The 24,480-nt window shown below is 34.8% G+C and overlaps 1 protein-coding gene across 4 annotated transcripts in view; it reads right to left on the bottom strand.

The window, feature by feature from the left end:
* LOC149536277 (uncharacterized) overlaps positions 1-23,688 on the bottom strand; it is a 313,709-nt gene extending 290,021 nt beyond the window's left edge. For 2 of the 4 annotated variants that reach the window (XM_089805519.1, XM_089805518.1), the window contains exons 1-2: positions 23,457-23,600; positions 3,728-4,000 (exon numbers count right to left, since the gene is read on the bottom strand). In XM_089805519.1, the coding sequence (XP_089661645.1) occupies positions 3,728-3,955 (228 nt within the window). In that variant the 5' untranslated portion in view covers positions 3,956-4,000; positions 23,457-23,600. Of the gene's footprint in view, positions 1-3,727; positions 4,009-23,456 lie in introns of all 4 variants that reach the window. The other 2 variants (XM_089805517.1, XM_089805516.1) reach the window with 2 other exon arrangements.
* Positions 23,689-24,480: the final 792 nt, after the last annotated feature.

The following is a 24,480-nucleotide window of genomic DNA, read 5'->3' as shown; positions in this document are numbered from 1 at the left end:
TAATAAATCTTATATAAATATGTATATATATAAAAAAATATTATGGATTTTTCAAAATAGATAAGTTATATAAATAATGTTTATTATAGAAATAATTTATTTATAAAGAGGCATGATTTTTGTAAAGTCATTATCATAATATGAAAAGTTAAAATAAAGATATAAAAATTTAAGTGAATCAAAAGGAAGTGAGAAAATGAGAACATATGAGTGGAAGATAGCGGAATATAAAAGTATGTCAAGTAGAGTCCTGATGAGGAGGACTCTCTTACACTAAAATTAGTATCAAATCGTAAAGGTATCCATCGTTCTAGCATCCTCCTTTGACTACATGAGATCAGCATTCTCTTTTGTGTACAATTTTAAGTATCATATTTTTAATAAAGTAAATCTCTCTCATATTTCTATATGTACTGTAATAGTTATTTGCCTGGATCTTTTCCTTTCTCTCCAGGGATGTTATTGCAGGAAAAGGGAGATTGATTTCAGACTTAAAGGGAGTTTGACACTTCTTCAAAGGTAAAGGAGCTCAGAAGATTGATGTTCAGAGGGAGTCTAACACATTCGTTTGAAGGAGCAGATAGAGGATAGGTTTCAGTTGATCTTTGAAGATGTTGATCATATAAGAATCAAAGGGAGTTTTGACTTCATGTAAACTTTTGGTATCAAGCATGTGATTGCATGATTTAATAGGCCTACCCCCTGTGTACATAATGAGGAACTGACAACTTCCAAATGATCATCACTTGTATTTGCTGAAGTTATTGAAAGGTTACGATCTTACAATAACATAATTTTCTATTATGATGGATATCTTACGATGTCTATGCAAATCATGATAGATTATACTTTGCACATTGTATGTTTATATGGTACGCATTATGAGAATGTGTGTGCACATACCTTATAAACACTTTTTAGTACATGGTGAATGTAATGCAAATTGATGTTCCGGAGGCTATTACACGATGTACTTGATGAATATCATGCGACTTGATGTTCTGGAGGCCATTACTCACAATATTGGTGAATATCTTGCATCTCAACATTTTGGAGGTCGTTACTCAAAGAGTATTTGGTGAATATCTTGTCTTAATATTCTGGAAGACCAATACTCATGATATTGTATGTGATATCAAACCTTATTTGAGTACTTGGTGAATATCATATGTTGATATTATGGAAGGCCAATACTAATGATAACAAATGTGATATCAAAAAGTTACTTAGAGTATTTGGTGAATATCATGTGTTGATATTCTGGATGACCAATACTCATGATATCAAATGTTGTATCAAAATGGTGGATATGTTCTAATTAAAGATATCCTTAAAATTTGGCATTCCTAATATTACCAATGGTGTAATATATGTCTTGTGTTTATCCTCCCTAGCTATGAGAGAGTGTTGATGTTTGGTAGCTTTAGTTGGATAAACTCATGAGACTAAACTGAAGTTACATATATACATTTGTGTGTGTAGTTAATTAATCAATTATTATATTAATTAAATATACATACATACATACATACATATAAAATGTATATAATTATATTGTTATCATTTTAATGAATAGACGTGTCCCATGAAGGGACATGTCTCCTCTTAATATAATCTCAATATAAATAAGAGGTCGCTGCCATTTGGAAAACACATACCAAAACATTATGGCAATGCTATTACATTTGCAATGGTCCTCAAGAAAACATCACCTAGTATAGATATATGTATTGATAAATCTGCATTGAGTCGATATTTATATCAACCATTATCATTGTGCATCAAATATAATCAATATTGAGTATCCACTTAATGTTGTCAATAATGAGTATCGATACACAAGATTGCAACAGTTATGAATCAAGTCATGTATGATGACTGTACCAATATGTGGTCACTGTACAGTTTGCACCAATTGTGAATCGGTCTATGCTTAATAATATTGATTATGTTTATGATCTCCATTGATTTGTTAAGACACCGATTATGAAATGGTGCCAAGGATCAAACATGTCTATGCATCGACATGTCTCTTAAACATTATATATATAATCCAAGAGAGATTGAATGTAGACAAGTACAGAAATCTACAAGTGCAAGTCTAAAACTATTTGCTCTATCTCTCTTATAATCAGAAATTTGTGATCCATATTTTGAAGAAATTGAAGTATTATTAAAAATCAGAAATATTCACATTTGTGAAATATCATTGCATTAATATTCTGATCATAACCTGCAAAAGAACATGTAAGAGCACTATTCAAGACATAGAAAATTAAAAGAAATCTATATCCTAATCTACAATAATTCTAATCAACATTAAATAGGCAATCAATTTTATCCCTTTTTCTACAGACATGGCAAGACCTTGACTACCAACAAGAAGAACATCAATAATTTAAGTCTCCCGACCCTCAGACAATTGTTGTCAAGTTCCTTGAAAGCAGTTGTCACTCAATCCTCAGTTCAACTTTAACACTGATGTGAATAGCAGACCCCCTGTGTTATCTTCCTCCAGTGCCGCTCTATAATTGCAACTTTCAGATGGTGCACGTTTTCATTCAACCTTAGCCATGACCAGTTGCAACATATGCATTCTGCGAAAGTACCACATTGCTATGCTTTGTATTCAGTTATTGTCGTCTTCAGATGTCAGATATTGAAGGTAGAACCCATTAGTGGAAAATTTGAGAATCAAAACAATTGTTGCCCGTATACCTTCACATTTCCCAAACAGTTATGTATCGCTCCGATGTAGTGATGGGATACCACACTGCTTGGAGATGCTTGCTCGACGACAACTCTACGCTCCAGTTTATATTGTTTCTTCTCAAAAGTATTTGCAAAGGGAGACTTGAACACTAGGTTGTTAAAGAACCTTTCCGCTTTCATCAACAATAGTGTTCTTGGCTATTCCACAATGACCACCATACTGATGTTCTTCCTAACAGGTTTGAATGTAAGATAAAACGTCAACCTGCGAGCTCTTAGTATGGTTGACTCTCCTCACTTCTAACCGCTCACCGAAACCTTTCCTTTGCACTACAACTAATATCATCCAATTGCAAATCACAACCATAATGAGCATATGGTTCCAATGTTGAAGATAGTCTTTACTGACGAGACTCTGCCCCTGCAGAAATCTGACTATTTTTCTTACATCCAAAAACCCGTTCTCAAACTGAATTATCTCCTCCCTACCATCTCAAACAATTCTTCTACTCCTTATTCCCTGTAAATTTCCTAACCAACCTATTTTCTTGTCTTCCAGCTTTCCCCACATAAATTTCTTCTTTTTTGTCTTTATCCCTTTTTTAATATATAAATATATATTTCCCAATCTTTGGAAATTCAGGCCTCCAATGCATGTCAAGGATTATTATATATTTAGTTTTTTGGTTTTTGTTTTTTAAAATTAATTAAATGCTTATAAAGGAAAACATTTAATAAATTAAGCATAGGTTGTGGAGTTAAGGTGGGGACATTAAAATCTAATCCAGAAGTTAGCATTTTGATCTGCAGTTGTTATGCTACACAAATGAACATTGTCTTTATAGAGCCTCAACAAAATACCATTTAGACTAAAGTGGAAGAATTCTTGCATTATAATGAAATCATTGAAGAGCGCAGAAACCTTGAATAACCTATTAAACAAAATATACAAATCTTCAAGCACTTATTTTCTTAATGAAAAATTGAATCATACAGGTATATGACAAATTCTTACCTGTAAAGTAGTAGTGTTAAGCACATGAACATCATTAAAGAGAGTATCAAGATTACTTCCACCTATCACCCATAAGTAGTTATTATCTATAAGTGTTGTAGTGTGATATGCCCGTGGAGTAAACGGTGCCTTCTGTTTGAGCCGATTCCACTTTTCTAGCTCCAAGTCAAACACCCATAGATCATCAAAAAATTCATTGCCATTACGACCACCAATTATAAATAACATATTTCCAACAAGGGTAGTGGAATGGCCAGCACGGCCCTTGAGACTCTGATGTCCTAAACAAATACACAGGAAAAATTTGTTATTAAAATTCTGAGGCAGTAACTTCAAATCAGTTATTAGCAAAGAATCTCCATACTAATAAGACAGGTAGAGAGGAACTTTTAGAGTGATAGCATTAGATTTACAGAGTAAAATACAGATGACCAGAAGCCATGCATAGCTGAAACAGAAAAAACAAGCTGAATAAAATCAGCACGCCATGAAACTAATTAAAGCTAGAAGAGAGCCAAAAATCTAAAATAGAAAATGTTTCAAAACAGCCAAAGATGACACAGATGATTCTGGAGATCAATTTTTTCAGAAGGATTTTACAATGTTTGGTACTGAAGTTAGGCATGTGACCTTAAAATGGCAACATTTAACATCATACTTCTTGCAGATATACAATTTTATTATAGAATTGAAAAGAAGATTCTCTTTTACAGTAATTTTAAACCTCATGAGATAGCCATTAAATTTCCTTTGGCATAAATGGAATTACATTAGTAGAAGTAAGAACTGAAAAATACAACAAATAATAAATGCTGAAATATTTGCAAAAATATGGGAGAAAAAAATAAGTAACTGTTATAATTATTTCATGCCAATTATAGTGCATGGAAAGAGAATTAAAAGTTACACCTCAAAAAAGAATATGTTCAATGTTATACAAATTTGACATAAAATACATAAAAGAATAGCAAGGGACTAAGTTGTGCCCTGAATTGCTGATGACAAGTATCCTTTGAAACCCTAATAAGAAGAGTCCTTTATTTACCTGAGGGTTGATATAGTTTGATTCCAAACCGAAAAGCCAAAATAAAGGTGTAAACTGAAAATACCAGGATGCATAATCAATGTTGAGCAGTTGTTTGAAAAATCAAGGATCCAATCAAACAGCATGGCCCCAGGGCCAGACCATGGTTAACTGCAGGGTGTCCAAATTTTGGCTGTCATGTAAGATAGCATGCATTATGTTATCTCACCAGGTCCACTTTCTTTGAAACAGAATTTATTATTAATATTTCACAAAACAAAAACTTTCGACCAAAACAGCACCTACACTAAAGAAAAAGATGCAAGAAGAATCATTGGAAAGCACAAAAGAACTATCTAGTTAGGACAATACAGTGAAAGACTGGATGGATGTTGAAAAAGAAGATTGTTGAAGTATAGAAATGAGGAAGATTGTTGAAACCTATCATGGAACAATCATTATTTTGTCACTGATGTCAAACCTGCTACTTGCTGGTAAGACAATTGCTAACTTTCGTCAGAATGCTATCATTTGATTGATTGATGAAGAGGATTTGAAAATAAAGGATAACAAGAGTACCTAGAGAAAGGTTGAGTTATACGGTGTATAAAAGGAGCACTAAGACCAAGTAAGACTTTGATGATATAGTGTATTGTTTATTTGCTTAAGGCTAAAAAGAAAGGATACTTAAGCGTAGACAAGAAGGAGACTACAGAAAAAGAATGTGTCTACCAAGCCTGATCGAGCAAATGGTGCAAGCCGAGCATGTAGTTCAGGCCGAGCAAAACGATGGTTATGACTGAACATGCAATATGTGCTGAGCAAAATACAGTATGAGCCAAGCGTCAGAACATGACAGTAATGATCGAGCGAAGACTTAGTTCATGCCGAGCAACCTAGTGTTGACCAAGCATCAAAAGATAGTTATGGCCGAGTAAACAGCATGTAATTGCCAAGTGACAGAATAAAGAGTTTGAACGAAGATTTGACGAATCTGAGTTGACAAAGCTGATTTCTTGAATTGTGTGAATCGTGTTGAAGATAAGTATGATGAGTTGGTGGCATAGAATTCAAGATAAGCAGTTTTGAGACAAATTTAATGAGGACTGTAAGAGAACTTTCTAAAGGGAACATAATGCAAAGAAGGGAAGATTCAATAAATCTAACCCCTAAGATGGACGATTCAGATTAAGTGGCAAAAGATTGAAATTCTCTATTTAAAGAGATACAAGGCCAGAAGCAAGTGGTCAGCGTGAGAGAGCCAAACAAGGAAGGAATCTGGACGTGTTGCTTTGTATGGTGGCCGAAGGAATGGATCTGCAGTTGGCATACTTAGCAAGAAGGCTTAAGGAGTTGAAGGCTTGAACGGTGAACAAGCTATCAGAGACAAAGGGGGAATGAATGCCAAGCTGAATGTAGAGCTGAATGTGAGATCTATAATCTACAAGTGAGTTGGTTTATTATCAGATCAAGTCCTGCTGTTACTTTCTAATAACTGTATCAGTCTGGATAAATCCTTCGAATTAAGGTTGACCTAACAGTCCTGAGTAAATCCTTTAACCGATGACATTCTAATGGAATGTTCTAAAGTCCTCTAACAAGGCTCACTTTTAATAGGGTAATTAAAATCCTTTAATCAAGTCACATTTGACAGCGTGCATTTTAACCTTTAACAGGGTTGGCTCCTCACAAAGCTCACTTCAAAAAAGTGAAAATCGGTAGCATGTTACTAGTGGTTTTCCCCAAATTGGGTTTCCACGTTAAATCTTTGTGTCAAATTGTGTGATTGAATTTGTGATAGAAATGTACATGTATTTGCTAAGTGCTGAAAAGTTTTATTTGTACATTTGGACCTTGGATAACTGATTCACCCCCCCTCTCAGTTATTCTAAATTATTCCAACAATTGGTATTAAAGCTCTTGGTGCTTGTGAGGAAACAATTTGAAAGTACTTATGTAATGGACACCCCTGGATGTCCCATAAAACTAAACCAATTTGCTGAAATGAATTTTGTCAAACAGTTTGCATGCAACCTCTTAAAACCCCTTATAACTCTGGAAATCAAACGTTTATTTGTTTGTTGTGTTTCGTGCATGGAATTGGTATCATACAACATAAACAAGAGAGAAACTACAACAATATGCAAAGTGGAAATGAACTGCTGCTAATAAAATGTTATTTTCAGAATTCATAAAACCAAATACATGGCAGATTTATCAACTCACTAATTACTTCAGCAATATTGTCATAATACTCCAGCCCATGCTTACGAACTTGCTGCTACAATACTTTGTCCTCCAATCAATCCACTACCTTCATAATACCATTCCCTCCAAGCGGCATAAGCGTCGGACAAGTAGTGAAGAAGATATGAGCAAAATATCAAATCTGCCTGTAGCCGGAAATGCAACTAAACTGCCTGATACTAAAGCCAATAAGAAAGAATTCCAAAGGCCAAACCCCAAGGGAATGACGTCTAGAATGTTACAAGAGAGGATAGACGTCCTCAAATGCCAAGAACAAAGCTGCAACTCACACACCAATTTCTTCTCATATTCAACCTGTCTAATGAAGCCACAAATGCTTCCTTTTATTCTATTCCCACGGGTCCCCTCAACTCATATGGGCAATGTGGGATAAAAGATGTGTAATATAAAACATATATTAAAATACCCCTTATGTCTCCCTTGGGTACACATCACCATAAAATATATATTAAAGTAACACTTTAATATTTTACAATTAAATTAGACGTTACTTTAATAAAACTTCAGGCATTAAAATGTATTAGCAATCGGACTCCGAATAATGCGAGTGATAGCTCATCGGAAAGCTCTCACCGAGGAGTATCGAGTCCAATCACCAAAATTGACCTACACTGTGTCTTGCCGACTTACTAAAAATAGTAAGTATGCCTGAAACTAAGTAAATCAACTTCGTTTTGGCCCAAACTGGAAATGACTAGGCCAAAACACTCCAAGATCCCATTAAACCCTTCGTTAGCCCTCGGGACCATGTAGAACAAGGCTAACGCGCACACACTTGGTCAACTGCTAAAATGGGGACATTACAACTTAAAGCTAAAGATCAAGATGTACAGAAAGGAGGTGCCCAAGCTAAACAAGGAATACTTTCCTGCATGGCAAAGTTTGATGAGGCTGCATCTAGGAGGACTTGGGGATTTTGCACAGTCAACTATAACCACCGAATATGTGCAAGTAGTTGGAGCCCCTACTGCTCAACAACTGAAAGAAAAGAAAGAACACAATCAGGCAATGTTGGAGATTGCATTTGCCCTAAGCTATTCAGATTTTGATGACATCAAAGAATGCACTAATGCTAAAGAAATGTGGGATGCTCTACAGAAAATCTATGGAGGAGACAAGAATGTGCTGAGAGCCGAGGCAAAAAGTCTCAGAGGAAAATTTGATGATATGAAAATGGAAGAAGGTGAAACTATAGTTCAGTATTGTGGAAGAATCAAAGATGTTGTAAATGCAATTAGAGGATCAAATGGAATTATTGAAGATGAGACTGTGATCAGCAAAGTATTAAGAACCCTACTGCCTATCTATGCTATTAGAATCTCTGCTATACAAGTACTAAGGTGTGCTCCTGGTAGTGATATGACCCTTTAAGGACTGGTTGGTAGACTTACATGGTTGTACACCCTTAAGGACATTTACATCAGCACAGAGAGGATGGAGGTGAGATTCATCAACGATGGTAAACCACAAATTCTTAAGGCTATCCGACAAGATGATCTTAAGTAGAGTTCTCTTAGACATTTGCAGCACTTGGTTTGCCATGAGGATGTGATTGATTGGGCAGTTGAGTGCAGGATGCTGCCTACTCTGGATAGTACAGATAAGCTAGAATACCACCATCATATTCAGAAATTGAGGACTAAACACATCAAAGTATTTAGTGATTTACCTCCTAGCAGGACACCTAATAGAGGGTTTGAGAACATTATAGAGTTGGAGGAGGGCACTAAGCCAATTATGATCACACCTTACCGGTACTCAAAGTGGCTTAAGGATGAGATTGAGGAAACTATACAAGAGCTGCTAGATATGGGACACATCAAGCCGAGTAAGTCCCCCTTCGCTTCATCATTTGTCTTGGTGAAGAAGGATGGTACATTACGAATGTGTATTTACTAGATGCTTAATAAGAAGACTATGAAGAATTGGTATCGTATCCCTCGGATCAATAAGCTTATTGATTAGTTACATGGGGCATAGTCTTCTCTAAGATTGACTTGAGATCGGGATACCATCAAATCCGAGTTAGAGAGCAAGATGTGAAGAAGACAGCATTCAAGTGCCACTACGGTCATTTTGAGTTCCTCGTCATGCCATTTGGCTTGAAGAATCCCCCAACCACTTTCCATTCTACTATGAACAGAGTGCTTCATAGCCAATTACGGAGATTTGTGCTAGTATTCTTCAATGACAACCTTGTTTATAGTAAGACCTGGGACAATCATGTTGCACATCTTGATACAGTATTGGATATTTTGAACAGGACATCCTTGTACCCCAAGGACTCCAAGTGTGCAATTGGTATAACAAAGCTGCTATACTTGGGTCGCATTATCAGTGCAAAGGGTGTTTGCATGGATCCTAATAAGATTTGTGGTAGTTTAGATTGGCCTACACCAGAGAACCTGACATGGTTGAGAGGGTTTATTGGACTTTGTGCTTTCTACCGTACATTTGTGGTAGGGTTCACAAGACATGCAACTCCCCTTATAGACCTGACTCAAAAGGGTGCCTTTCAATGGACTCCTCAAGCACAAGAGTGTTTCAAGAAGTTCAAGGTGATTGTGACATCATGTCGGTATTTGCTTTACTAGATTTTCAAGGTCGTTTGAGTTGCACTACAATGCCTCGGATGAGGGTATGGGAGCAATATTATCCTAGGATCGCCATCCTATGGCATTCGAGAGCACGAAGTTGTAGGCTCCTAAGAGATCATTCAGCACCTATGACAAGGAGATCTTGGGCACCATGCATGCCTTGGCCAAGTCTAGGCAGTATTTTGTTGGCAAAAAAAATTATACTAAGACAGATCATAATAGCCTAAAGCATTTCATGAGTCAGCAAGACCTAAATGAGAGGCAGCAAAAGTGGATTAGCAAGTTAAAGTCCTACGATTTCAACATCTCCTATATTAAGGGTACACAGAATGTTTTTGTTGATGCCCTTTCTTGAAGAACCCACTTGTCCTCGACTTTGAAATTACTAAGGACTGGAGGCTATTGATTATAGCAGAGTATGCCAAGGATCAGTATAAAACTAGTATTGCAGACGATGGTATTCAGGACAGCAGCTACACCCTTGCATATGAGTTGGTCATTTACAAGGGGAGGATTTATCTTGTCCCAAGATCAGGTGTCCAAGAGGTTATTCTTCAAGCCTTTCGCGATTCACCTTTGACTAGTTATACCAAATTCTTCAAGACATACAAACAAAATTCAAGAGAGATCTACATGGAAAGGCCTGAAGACAAATGTGCATCTTTATGTCAGAGAGTGCTTTATTTGTCAACAAAACAAGCAAGAGCATACCTACCTAGCAAGGTTGTTGCAACCACTTCCCATTCTTGAGCATAAATGGGAAGTGGTTGCAACATTATGATGGCAATGGTAGAGTGACAGCTAGAGCTTGAGTCCACAAACTCGACACTTATCTTGCTTCATGTCGTATCGCTGAGGAGGATGTTATTAGATTTGCAGTTTTGCATCTTGATGGAGTTGCCCCTAGTGGTATTACGGATTACATTCCCTTCATCGTGATCCAATCACTTCCTATCAAGACTTTGTGGAGAGGTTGATAGTGTGTTTCGATGGGAAGGACCCCAAGGTTTATTTTCGAGAGTTGGCTCAGCTCAGGCAGATAGCTAGTTTGGAGGCCTTTGTCAACGACTTTCAGAGGCTTTAAATGATGGCGTACGACATATCTAAGAGGGAAAAAGTCATGTTGTTTATATAGGACAACATTGAGCCACTTAGAGATTGGGTTAAGTCCCTGGACCCACCTTCACTTCAGCAGGCCATGAAGAAGGCGAGAATTTTGGAGCCATCTACACCTAGAGGCAAGTTTGCCTCAAAGACTTTTATTTCTTCTTATTGTAGGGTAGCCCCTAAGAAGGAAGAAAAATCAAACTCTAAGCATCCTATGGCAGCCCCTCTAGATTAGGAAACTATTGATAATTTAAGGAGGAAGTTGTATTTTTATTGTAAGGGACCATATAGTGCTAATCACGATTGTCCTATGAAGTCTAAGGGCAAGAATTAGATGATGGAATGGTTTTATGACACTGAGAATAATTTTTCTTTGACAAGACAGCTAGTTGATTATGATCATGATGCACATAGAGCTACAGGTGATTATGATGATGAGGTGGATGATTCCAACCTCAAGGTAGGATTTATCATGAGTTGATCATTTACAAGGGGAGGATTTATCTTGTCCTAGGATCAGGTATCCAAGAGGTTATTCTTCGAACCTTTCATGATTCACCTCTAACTAGTCATCCCGGATTCTTCAAGACACACAAAGAAAATTCAAGAGGGATTTCCATGGAAAGGCCTGAAGATAGATGTGCATCTTTAAGTCAAAGAGTGCTTTGTTTGTCAACAAAACAACCAAGAGCATACCTACCCGACAAGGTTGTTGCAACCACTTCCCATTCCTGAGCAGAAATGGGAAAGTATATCTATGGATTTCATTGTGGGCTTGTTGAAAGCCTAGGGTAGAGATTGCATCTATGTGCTGGTGGATCGTCTCACAAATTATGCACACATTTCTCTATAACCACTACATATTAAGCAGTACATTTCGCAGAGATTTACTTCGAGGTGTTCAGGTTGCATGGTTTACCCCAGGCTATAGTGAGCGACCGTGATAGCCAATTTATGGGTCACTTTTGGTACGAGGTTTTTAAATTATGTGGGATAGAGTTGACTCCAAGTACTAGTTACCACCCTCAAATTGACGGTCAGACTGAGATTGTAAATAAGTGGGTGGAGGGCTATTTGCGGAATTATGTTTCTTCTTAGCAGAAGGTTTGGTGAAATGGATTCATCTATGCGAGTATTATTATAATTCCACCCACCATATGACTATACAAATGTCCCCATTTAGATTTTTGTATGTATATGATCCTCCCAGTTTCATGGATTTGTCTTGCAGTGATAGTAGAGTGCCTAGTGCAAGTGATATGATATAGGATAGTCAGGGCATTATGAGGACATTGAGAGATAATATTCAAAGGGCACAAAATCAACAGAAGTCATATGTTGATCAAAGGAGGACAGCTCGTTCCTTTCAACTGGGCAATATGGTTTATTTGATGTTGAAGTCGTGCAAACATTCTTCCATCAAGAAGAGTGGAGCTGAGAAGCTCAAGCCTTGGTATTGTGTTTCCTTCCACGTAGTGAGGCATATTGGTGAAATGGCATATGAGTTGGATCTATCGAACGACAGCAAGGTACAATATGTGTTTCATGTTTCGCACCTCAAGAAGGCGCTAGGCCAACATGTGGTTCGATCTATTTTACCCTGTTGGATGATGAGGGGAGGCTTGATTTAATCCTTGTGGTGATTTTGGATACTAGAGAGAAACAGTTGCGGAGGACTATACGGGAATTTTTGGTTAAGCGACAAGGATTTCCAAATTTGGATGCCACTTGAGAGCCTGAGGATATCCTTTAGCACCCTAGAGTGCGATTGCTTGGGGACAAGCAATCTTGGGGAGGGACGACTATAATGTCTTCAATTTAGCAAGTTCATCAAGCCAAAATTGGTCAATTCATCATCGCGGTCCTCATGTGCTAGCAATGAGATTTAAGGGTCTCAGTTGTAGACTTTCTATTTATAGTAAGTCTAATTTTGGATAGTTGCTATTTTTGGTAGTGTACTGGTGGCACAAATGGTTGGTCATCATCTCCACAAGATTGAGTTGTTTATTGGTGGAGTTTATATTTATTGAATAATTAATAAGGCTTCATTACTATTAATGCACTTTATCTTATTACGTGTTATAAAATGGTAATGTGAAGTTGAAGCTTCTTAAGTGAAAGGCGTGTAGTTGAAGCTAAGTCGCACAATTGAGATTATAAATATGACTCCCATTGTGAGAATTAATTGTTCTTTGCTGCGATTTATCTATGTGTAGCGATGGTTGGCTTAAGCAAGATGTGTCTACCAACCTGTTGAAGCCACGTGCCAACAAGAGGGTCGTATGACTTAATTTCCAGCCTATGATCATATTCACATTGGCTGCGTTTATATCTGCAAGACCACATGCCTTATTTTGGACTTGCATTTCACAAATTGGTCATGCAGTTGTGTGTTGAGAGCCTGCAAATTCCTTGCAGGGTAGAGTCTACAATAATAGTGATTGCATTTCAAATTTATAAGCCACGTGAGACTCTAGAAGGGCGGCACATTATTCCCACAACGGCACATTATCAACACTTTTAGGTTCTTTGCCATTTAATAAATTGTCACTTTTGCAAATTATATTGGTGTGTAGTTAGAACTATTGAAAACTCAAAATTGGTGAATACAATATTTTGCAATTTATTTCAAAATTTATCTTGGCATTGTATTTCAATTATTTATTTATTTCAAAAATCCAAAAAAAAGCAAATTTATTCAAAAACACAAAAAAGTCAAACAAAAAAAAGATTGTTTTCAACCATCCAACTTAGCTAGTTATAGCCAGTCAGGTTCTTTACACTAATGCAATAAAGATGTTAAGTTCTCCATTGCCAACAAGCTTAGAATTCTGCAAAAACCCTTGGTTTCTCTCAAACCCAAATGCTCTAGAGAAGAAGTTTATCAAACCAATATTCACATAATGAATTCTTTAGGATATATTCTTATAAACCCCATTTTGGTCAACTTATGGTCAAAAAGCAACTTAAGCAAACTTCTTCATGAGAATCAATTAAATCTTTTAATTAACATTTAATACTATAGTCATAGTATTAATTTATTTAATTTGAACTAATTGAAAATTGGCCCCCTACTCATGATGGTATGACCCTTCATTAAGTGACTTAAGTTACAATATTAAATTATATTATAATTTAATAATATAAGCCCAAAAGTAATTAATGTTTAATAAATTAATTAAAAAATTAATATCTATGTGCAAACTTAACATTTTTGAATGTCATTTGAAAATGGGACTATGTTGTTGGAGTTGCAAATAACTATCATACTCTTATGCTTAAAATAGCAGAGGTTGTTCTCTAACATTCTTGACTTACTAAAAATAGTAAGTTGAGCATATGGAGTCCTAAAGACCTCAAACGAACACCAATTTTGTAGATTTCGGGCTCTTGAAGAAGTTGCATCCTTCAAGGGACCCTCTACCCAACATCATTTGCCTACAAGGGTCTTTGACAGGCCAATCTACTTAGCTGGCTAATGTCAACTGGAAGGGGACATCACAATTTCACCTTGTACACCATTGTCAAATTTGTTAAGTCTTCTTGATAATCAAAGATATCATCTTAAATTCCAACAGTTGTATTGGTGTCAATTCATTTGCGTTACATTTCCTATGGGTTCATTCATTAGCAATAACATATCCATTCTGGCAAAACGGTTAGTCAAAGTCATCGTATGATATGAGTAAAAATCTTACTATACACTGTAGGGTGGAATTCATTAAGACGTATGCAAATCTTGGGCAGAGAGTTGAGTTGTCAACCAAAGAGTTGAGTTTGTCATACAGATATGAGAAGGTTGTCATCAAGCACATCACCTATGTTGTCGTTGGGCACATTGCCTACTTTGTTGTAATGTCCCCAATTCTAGTCTAAAAAATAAAATATTATTACTATTATAAAAATATAGTAATAATTGATAATAATTATTAATTTTTTATATAATAATTAATATTAAAATAAATAAATGAATAAATAAATAATAATAACATAAGTTATCTATATAATAATGAAAAGACATAATATATAGTATAATAAGTGACCGAGTATAATAATATAATAATAAACATTATAACCAAATATAATGTAAATAATAAAAGTTAATGGAGTCCGCTAATGTTAAGCGAAAAGCAATTAAACTACGTTTATTACACCAATTAAGAGGACTATTCAAAATCACTTATTAATATAATGATATGATACCAGTTAGTGACTCTAATAATTTGATCGACTACGTAAGGGATGAGATAAGTCTAATATTGATTAAAGAAACAGTTGTGAAGACACAAGATCAAATTGATTAGAAGGTGTTATGAGGAGAGGCAATTACCACTTAAGTCATGTCCCGTCTCTCTTAACTCATCTAGGAACACAGAAATAAGAAAGCACTCCTGCGAATCACCGCAGCAAGAGGGGGGAGAAGATGGAAAGTATTTAATACAGATAAGAATCAAATATGGAAGAAAGTGATGGAGAGGAATCCTTTTTTTGCAACAAACTCAATAGATCTCATAGTCGTCATAATTATACTTGAAACACCATATACCAATGATCATGCTTGGCATCATTAACCTAGTCAGGAACGAAGAGGGATAAAGAAACACAAGTCGATAGTAAGGGCATTCTAAGACGAGGAGGAATAGCGATCATGAATGGAAGGAAAAGCAAAAGATTTGGGGATATATTACAATCAACATTCAAAATATATATAAGTTGGGACATGCCTTACAAAGACAATGGGGGATATAGAATAAATATATACAACATTGATTCAACGTCTCTCATAATCATAGGTAGTAAAATATACGATCGATTAAGCAGGCAATCAACACATTAATATATGGGGAATGGTACTACTCGGCTCATGATAAAATATGGTTACAAGTACATAGAAACCATTTGAATGGTGGAAACTTTTCAAATAGATGTATTTAGCCTCACCAATAGAATAGTTGTTTATTGATACAAACCTTAGTGAATTTGGATCGAGCCTAAGTAGTTGAATTTAAATAAAGGGCATTTCGGAAGATTTTCAATACTCTAAGACAAGACGAGATAATGTGTTCAAGTCGTGCCTTGCCTTACTGCGGAGAAATTAACTAGTTTTACAATCTTAGTGGAACATTAAAATCATTAAGGGTTTAGGTGCTGCAAATTCAATAGTTGTCAGGCTAGTTATAGAATCGAATCCTTTTCATCTAATTGCTACATATTGTCATTGTGTAGACAAAGGTCACCAGTGAAGGGAGTTCTTAGTGTTTAGATTTTGCAATAAGGAAGAAATAAGAATCTGGGGAGAAGCAATAAAGCAGTAAAGAAAAGGCATATGAAAGTCCACCTGATAGGCATCTAAGGATCAGTAAATCCAAGTAGTGCCAAAAAACATGTATATAGACATGGAATAATAATTGAATTATTTTGGCATTATGAAGGCCTCATAAATCTATTTAAATACTAAAATACACTTGTATATGTGTGGATGGAAAGAGGTCTAAGATTAGCTTGCAAAGATAAGTATAGAATTATTAATAATTCAAGAGATGCAATAGATATAAGAACATATAGTACTGAAGATCAACCTTTAAAGCCATGGACAAGGAAGTTATACATTCGGGAGCTGAAGCAAATATACCCTTAGAGTAGATTAAAGAAAGATAAACAGTTCCATATAATAGCAATCATCGGAGTGAAGGAAAAACATAAGTTGTTTCATAAAAGATATTACAAATCTAAATCTAAATTCGGAATACTAGATTAAGTTAAGGGAGATCCCCAATAGTGGAAACATTACAATTGCCTTTAGGCACATCACATGTGTTGCCATTGAGAACATCACCCGCATTGTCGTCGGGCACATCATCCATGTTCTCATCGAGCACATCAACTGTATTGTCGTCAGACATCACCTGTGTTGCGCTCAATTACATCATCTGCGTTTCCATCAAGCACATCACCTGCATTGTCGTTGGGAACATCACCCACGTTGTCATCAGACATCTCACCACATTCTCATTAAGCACCTCACAGCATAGTTGTTAAGCACATCCCTCGCATTATCGTCAGGCACATAATCCACATTGTCATCAAGCACATTACTTGATTTGCCGCCAAGGACATCAACCGCATTGTTGTCAGGTACAACGCCTTCATTATCATCAAGTACATCACTCACATTGTTGCCATGTAAATTATCGATTTCCTACTAGGTTCATTATCATTTGTAGTCAAATACAATTGGTCATTTAGATACATTACAGTGTAGAAGTGAAATATCACCTACCTTTGATTCTTAAAGCAGAAACGTTGTGAAAAACATTGAATTTGGCAAACTATAAAAGGGAAATTATCTTTAAGTGAGGATGGCAATGAAAATATGAGCGTTTTGATAAACTTTACGTTATTGGAAACTTATCTTAATTTTAGTAAGTTTTTTTGCAACTCAAAATGGTCTAATTTTAAGTTTGGAATACCTCATTAATTTTAGCAATATCTATTTTTACTAAGTCAATTTTTAATAGGCTTCACTACATCTCAGAATGGACTAATTTTGAGTTTACAACAACTATTTTTAGTAGGTCTATTTTTGGCAGGTTTGTTTCTAGCAATTGATTAACATTGACAAAGAATCAAGTAGAGAGGTATCCAATTCTAAATCAAGAAATGTGAACAAATGAAGCAATTGTTCCTGAATACACTAAGACTACAAACATCTTTGGAAAAGCATCCAAAAGTCAGAAGGGTTAAGGAAATGTTGAAATTTCACTAAGAATAGGAGAATCCTTGACCATGAATCCCAAAGTGGAAAATGATGCAAAATGGCTACATGTTGATTAAGAAAGAAGTGAGGATTATAAAGTGGTTAATATTCTAGTACCCCCTGAAATACATCCAAGGTGGAAGTAAAGTGAAAATTATTTAAAATAGCTCAGTGTTTGAAATTCCTTAACCAAGCTCCAAATGCACTCTAGGGCGCTAATTCATTATACTAAAGGAATTCTTCAAAACTTCAAATATACTCTTTCAAGCCTAAAGTGTGCCTAGTGGCGCTACTCCACTGTATGCAAGGAACCAAAGTTGAAATTCCACCACCATGTCTTGAATGCACTCTAAAGCGCTAGTTCTCTACGGCCATGGATTATTACAATAGACCGAAAATCCTTCACCATATCCGAAGTGCACTAATGAGCACTAATTTACTATGGGCATGGAATTTCTTTCAAATGCCAAAATATGCCATTGAGTCACATTTGCACTCTAAGGCGTAAATTTACAATGTCCAAGGAATGTATTAAAGAAACAAGAAATCTGCTCCTCTCTAATATTTGCCCATGAGCTCTAGATACCCAAGTGCAAGGAGTTTTCAATAATTCAAATATGACAAGGATTTTCATCCAAACATCAAAATCCTTCTAGGTATCTAATTTACATCTAAGGAAAAGTTAGAAAGAATAATTTAAATATTTCTAGGTGTTCAAGAATCAAAATCCTCCCTTATATCTCATGAGCGCTCAAAGAAGAAATTGCAAGGTGTGATTACATTTTGTTTGTGTGTAAATTCCTTCTCTATATCTAATATGTTGTAAGAACCCAAACTGCTTCTAACTCCAACAAACATCAAATTACTTCACTTAAATTTGTTTGACATTCTGTCAAACACATTGTATGCATTGTCTATTTTGTTGCCCTTTGATTTCAAACTGTATTTGCTTGCTTGAAATGGACTCTTTCTATGATACCATCTTACATGCTCACAAAGGATGTCCATCTACCTCACATTGCCCACAAAGGGTGGGAGATACAAGTAAATGTATCTATCAAGCAGTCTGCATGATCTCCATCTACATGATCTGCATGAACCCTCTTATGAAAAGAAATTACTCCTTGGTAGAAGGAATCTCAGACACATCTGGTACTCTAATCTTGGTGCCATCCTGAAAGCTTTTCACAGAGATTAATAAAGTCCAAGAGAAATATCAATGTTTGAATCAAACATGATTCACTGAATAATATAACATGAATTAATAACAGCATGAATGATAGAAAAGCATTATTCAACCATAAGGAATACTTATTTCTTTATACTTCTTGGTCTGTCCTCAGTCAATAGATATAAGCATTCTGCATCATAGAAGTCAGACTAGTTCATATGCTCCAGTCCATAGTATATTCTGAAATCCTTTACTCGTTGTATTGATCTTGATGCAATTTCAAGTGCAAAGCTATCTCATTTCATTATGTTTCCAATTCATTATGTGTTACTGCAGAGATGAAGTCTCTATCCAAAACAGTCATATTAATGCTTCTCTTTGGACAACCTTGACTTGAAGATAAAATGGAGAGGCATCTTGAAAGAAGCTTTAGTAGTTTCTTCCTTTCTGTAATTTAATTGTTGTTTTGTGAGCTTTAAAGCTGTCATATCCTCTAAACTAAAATTAAGCGGATACTCCATAGGTATTATCCAAGGCAAAGACAAGCAGCTCCCACAAATACCAAATAAATCTCTGCAAGAGGATGAACCGATAGGCAGTGTTTGAACATATCCATTGTAGAACTCTAGCATGTCTTCTCAGTGTCTGGAGGATGTTCATAGAATGCCACAAACAGTCTCCAGAAACTCTACCCACAACATCAACTTGTCACTGCACTGCAACTATGCTTCTTGTGTATTCCTCGAATCGATGGCAGACAGATACTAGACGGAAGGTATTTGTATAGGGTAGCCCTTTAATAGGTCACCCCTTCCTTGAACATGTGAGTTTCTTTATATCTGTTCAAGGCTCCAGCAATTCTAATCCAATGGTTATTCACCTTTGGAAGTGACTGAATAAAAATCACCTTCGCTCAGTGTTTAGAATTTTGGGTAGGAGTTCATTAGCAACACGGATTGGTACCGGGTCAGTAGTGATATGACTTCAATGTTTGTAGCAATGGCCTTTTCGGTGGAAATAGTAAAAGATAGTATCAACACATTATGCAAACGCTTATTTAAACCAGAGTTCTTAGGAAATCAGGAGAAAGTATTGGCAAATATCAGACATGATTTCTTAATCTGTAGGCCCTGCCATTATGATATTCCGCAACATTGAAGACAATTGATCCCGTTATATCCCATTATCTCTTCTTTTGATATGGCTCGGATTATGGAATGGCTCCCAGTTATTCAGAGAAATATCAATTTTCTCCTAGGCTTCATGCATGCACAAAGGCCTAGGTTCAAAGATTGGATTGATAGATGTCACAGGACAGAATAGGAGCTTGGGAAAACGAGATTGAAGTTAGCTTGGAATGTCTGGATTCTACCGCAGCTGAAAGTGAGTATAATTCAGCGGGGGAGGAACCTCCTTCCCCATCATTTATGCCTGTGGATTGAAATCTTCCACTGTGCTATGAACTTAGAGATGAAAGTTAAATGCTCATGTGTCTTATTATCTTCTGTAAAACGTTCTTATTTTCCTTTAAGTACTGTTTGAATACTATCGATTACTGTTGATAACATTTTTCCTTTTTGCTTTCTTCTCTGATATGCTATTAACAATGGTTATAAGTGTTCAAAGAAAGTTTTCATGATTAGTTATTTGTTTTCTGTTTTTTTCACTAACAATCTCACAAGTCGCGTAGAAAGTTTTTGGCGGCTATGATTGTATTGTTTCAGATCAAATTAGAAGAGGGACCGTTAAAAGGGCAGGATAACAGTTGAAAATGTTTTTTGGTACTTCAAATTGAAAAACAATATTGATTATATTTAATGGAAATATTGAAGGACTTCCACCCGACTCTTTCCTCTCAGTGCCTCTCAAGTTGGGTTGTAATCTTTCTTTTGATTAATCCATGGCTTCGGCCTCTTGCTTGTCAAAAAATAAAAAATAAAAAAATCCAACACAAATTTCATGCTAAATAAAACCCCAATAATTTTGTATTTATTTAAAATGAGCCTTATCAAAATAAACTCCTGACCAACATAACAACTCAAAATTTCAAAGAAATTTCTATAACCAGGTTATGTGATTTCACAAAGAACTCCAAAATGGATATCCTCATAAAAAATCCTCTTGCACTATCAACACAATATTCCTAACACCTAAGCTATGATGCCAAAAAGAATTTCCAAATTACTCAATGATCATGTTCATATGTAAAGTAAAATTGTAAATCATACAATAATAAAAGCTTTGAATGTGGAAATGTAAATAATTACACTTTGAAACACATTTTTCATTTCTTTTAAAAAATTACAAGGCAATTTCTACAACTAATACAACTCACACTACAAGGAAATCAATTGTATCTTACATTCAATTTTCCAAACAATCAAAAAAAATAGTCTCTCATTCCTCTGAAAGACAATCTAAATGAATTTCTTATAATATCAAATCTTGCTCCTATATTTATACTATTTCAGCTGAGATTTCCTAAAATTACCTTTATTAAAAAGCATCCTTATCATTTTTAAGGATGATAGTCACGAATGTATTTCTATCAGAGAAATATTTCTCATATCATTCTTCTTAAAGAATCTACAAATATATAGGCAAAAGATTGTGAACAGTATGATTTAAAATAGCATTCAAGGTTCCACAAATAAAAACCAATATCCTAAGCTATTCTACAAACATGCACATGTTTACTATCAAATACTATAATAATAAAAACATGATACTACAAACAGAAATGATGGAATATCCAGCATTCCCACCTTATTCCATTATTGTTTTAAAGTCCTGATAAGAGAATCCTGAAAAGTATCGAACTCCACTAGCCCAAGAGGCTTGGCGAGGACAGCAGCAAGTTGTTCTTGAGTAGAGTAGAAACGGAGTTGAATATTAATTTGCTAAACATGTTCTCATAGAAATGATAATCAAACCCAATGTGTTTGGTTTGTCCATGTAACACTAGAATTCCAACAAGCTTGAGGACACTTTCATTATCACATTAGAGGATAGTGAGTTGATTTTGAGATACACCCAATCATTCTAGTATGCACAGCAGCCAAATCAGTTCACAAAATATTGAATTTGCTTCACAACTTGATCTCTCCATATAGGTATAAGGTAGTCGTTCATGTTGTATCATGTCTATAGAGGATGTCAGTCAGTTGTTGATGTTGCCATTCAACCTATATAGATATTTACTTTTGTTAAGGAATGAACACATATGATTTGCTTATTACTTCCCCAAGAAATAGGTCCCGAACCTATGAAGAAAACAATTCTATATGTGGATTTTCTATCATAACCAGAACTTGCATAATCTACATCTATGCATCCTATCAAGGAGAATTGGTCGTTCTTTTAATACTCCAAGCCATAATTCATTGTACCACACATTTCAGAACCACTTTGCTGCTTTCCAATGACACCTATATGGTTCATACATGAATCATAAAACATAATTGATAGCAAAACTAATATCCCGTCTATTGTAAGTCAAGTAAATTAAAACTCCAACCATCTGTCAATGGAGGGTTGCATTTGCTTGATGAGGTGGATTGAAAACATATAACTCCAACCCTGATTCCACAGATGTAGACATGGGTTTGGAATCCATCATTTTGAACTTCTCAAACAATGTCTTGCCATATTTTCTTTGAGATGCAAAGATGTGGTGATTAGTAAGTCATACCTCTAAGTCAAGACAAAAGTGTAGCAATAGTGTAGTAATCCAAGAGCTATCATATAAATGCTTTCTTGAGATCATTCTTAGTTGTCTCAACCATTGTTTCTAGGTTGCCTGACATAACAGGGTCATCAAAATATACATTGATAATCACAATCTATACATATGTACATATACATTTTTTATATTAACATAAACATACATATGTTTGATATTAACATAGACATATGCATTGTTTATATTAACTAAAAAGGTAAAAAGTAAATAGTATTTAATGAGGATTTTGCAATGCTTCCATTGTAACATTTATCCAATTTTACATGATGGACAGAGCTGACAGTATTTTACTGATACACTAAGGTGAGGCTGGACTAATTCTGCCTGGCTGTGCTCTTCATTTTTGGGTTGGTAAACTCCCTTCAATATTGAGGACAGGTTGCTATGAGCTTAGTTGATGGTGGACAGAGGCAAGCTATCACCTGCTTGTACTTGTAAACATTTTCTTTTTAATTTTGCAATTGTTCTTTGAACAATGGCATAGGTTATTTGTCTGTTAAACAGTGATCAAGAAATGGTGGTGTTAGGACTTGGGAGTATTTTAGCTTCTCTGCCCAGGAAAACTGAATTGACCAACCACGCCATTTACCTAGCAAACGAGAAAATTAAATATGAGAAATTAACTCATTCGCCAGATAAATCAAACTGGGGATAGTTTTGAACCGTTAACAGGCAAACCAATCAAGCTTTTCCATTCAATTAGCCACAGTCCACCGAACTAAAAATTCAAACAGCTACGTATTTGATTTGCAATTCACATTTACAATGCAGAAAAAAGAATTAACAGCACAACAAGCTCATATCAATAATTTGATTAAACCCTCTCTAGCTTAGGCTTGCACTTAACCTTCCAATACAAGAAAATTACAAAATAATCAACTAATGTTTCAGTTTGATGATAATAAAAGAAAAAATTATAACTAAATCAACCATGTCACTGATTTATTTGGCTCTCTCAACAATTGAAAACAAAAGTTTGAGAGTTCTTTAAGAATGTTTAAATATTTCTGTATTATCGGCCACTTTGATAAAGCAGAGACATAGAAAAGAAAAATTAGCATACCAGGTAATTTTTGCCATTGGAGATTACAGGTTTCTCTGGACATACTAGCCACGCTGAGCGTCTTGGAGAAGAACGTGAAAAAAATATGTATATGTTTTATACTGTGCGCGCTTGTGGGCAGAGCGCCTTGCGGCATTTGAAAACACAATTCCAAAAACAGCTGTCCAAATTATACCGCCGTTTTCTTTACCTCAAGTTTTTTTTGGTAAGTCGAAAGTAAAATAAAAGACACAATGCGTCGTAGTCCTGCGTAACGCATAATGGTTGTAGAGGTGTAGATGAATGAGAATCGAAATTAACATTATGAATACATTAATTTTTGCGTAGAAATGCACTTGTGATCTGATAGGATTGCTCATATTATAGTCAAAATAAAATCATGGTTATAATAAAAAATTAAAATATATTATATTTTAATTAATGAAACTAAGAATTTAATATTTATATTAAAACTCACATTTCTATAAGAAAAAATGAAATGTATTGAAATATAAAAATATTTTATAAGTAAAACTAATTGTTTAATTTTACACAATTATAGAAGGTTTACTATTTAATATTTTGTATTTCCAATTTTTTTATAAAATTAAGTAATTTTTAATTATCAAATAATATCTATATAATTTAATATGTACATTTGTTACATATAAATTTGATGTTGATGAATAAATATGATGTAATAAATAAAAAATAAAATATAACTATTTAATTTTAATACATAGTTTATAAAAACCTAATAATAATTTATATATCTTTTTAAATTGAATTATTTATATTTTGTGGTTATTTCTTTAGTATTTTTTTTAATATAAAATAAATATGATGTAATAAATAAAATATAAAATATAACTATTTAAGTTTAATACATAGTTTATAAAAACCTAATAATAATTTATATATCTTTTAAAATTGAATTATTTCTATTTTGTGGTTATTTCTTTAGTATGTTTTTTGATATAAAATATAATTATTAATTTAATATTAAAATATATATTTAAGTTTTAAATGTATTTAAACTAAATGA

The sequence above is a fragment of the Cupressus sempervirens genome, chromosome 10, assembly GCF_028749045.1.
Source record: "Cupressus sempervirens isolate cs-2001-9-10 chromosome 10, ASM2874904v1, whole genome shotgun sequence".
Taxonomy (NCBI): Eukaryota; Viridiplantae; Streptophyta; class Pinopsida; order Cupressales; family Cupressaceae; genus Cupressus; species Cupressus sempervirens.
This window is presented reverse-complemented; position numbering and strand designations above follow the sequence as displayed.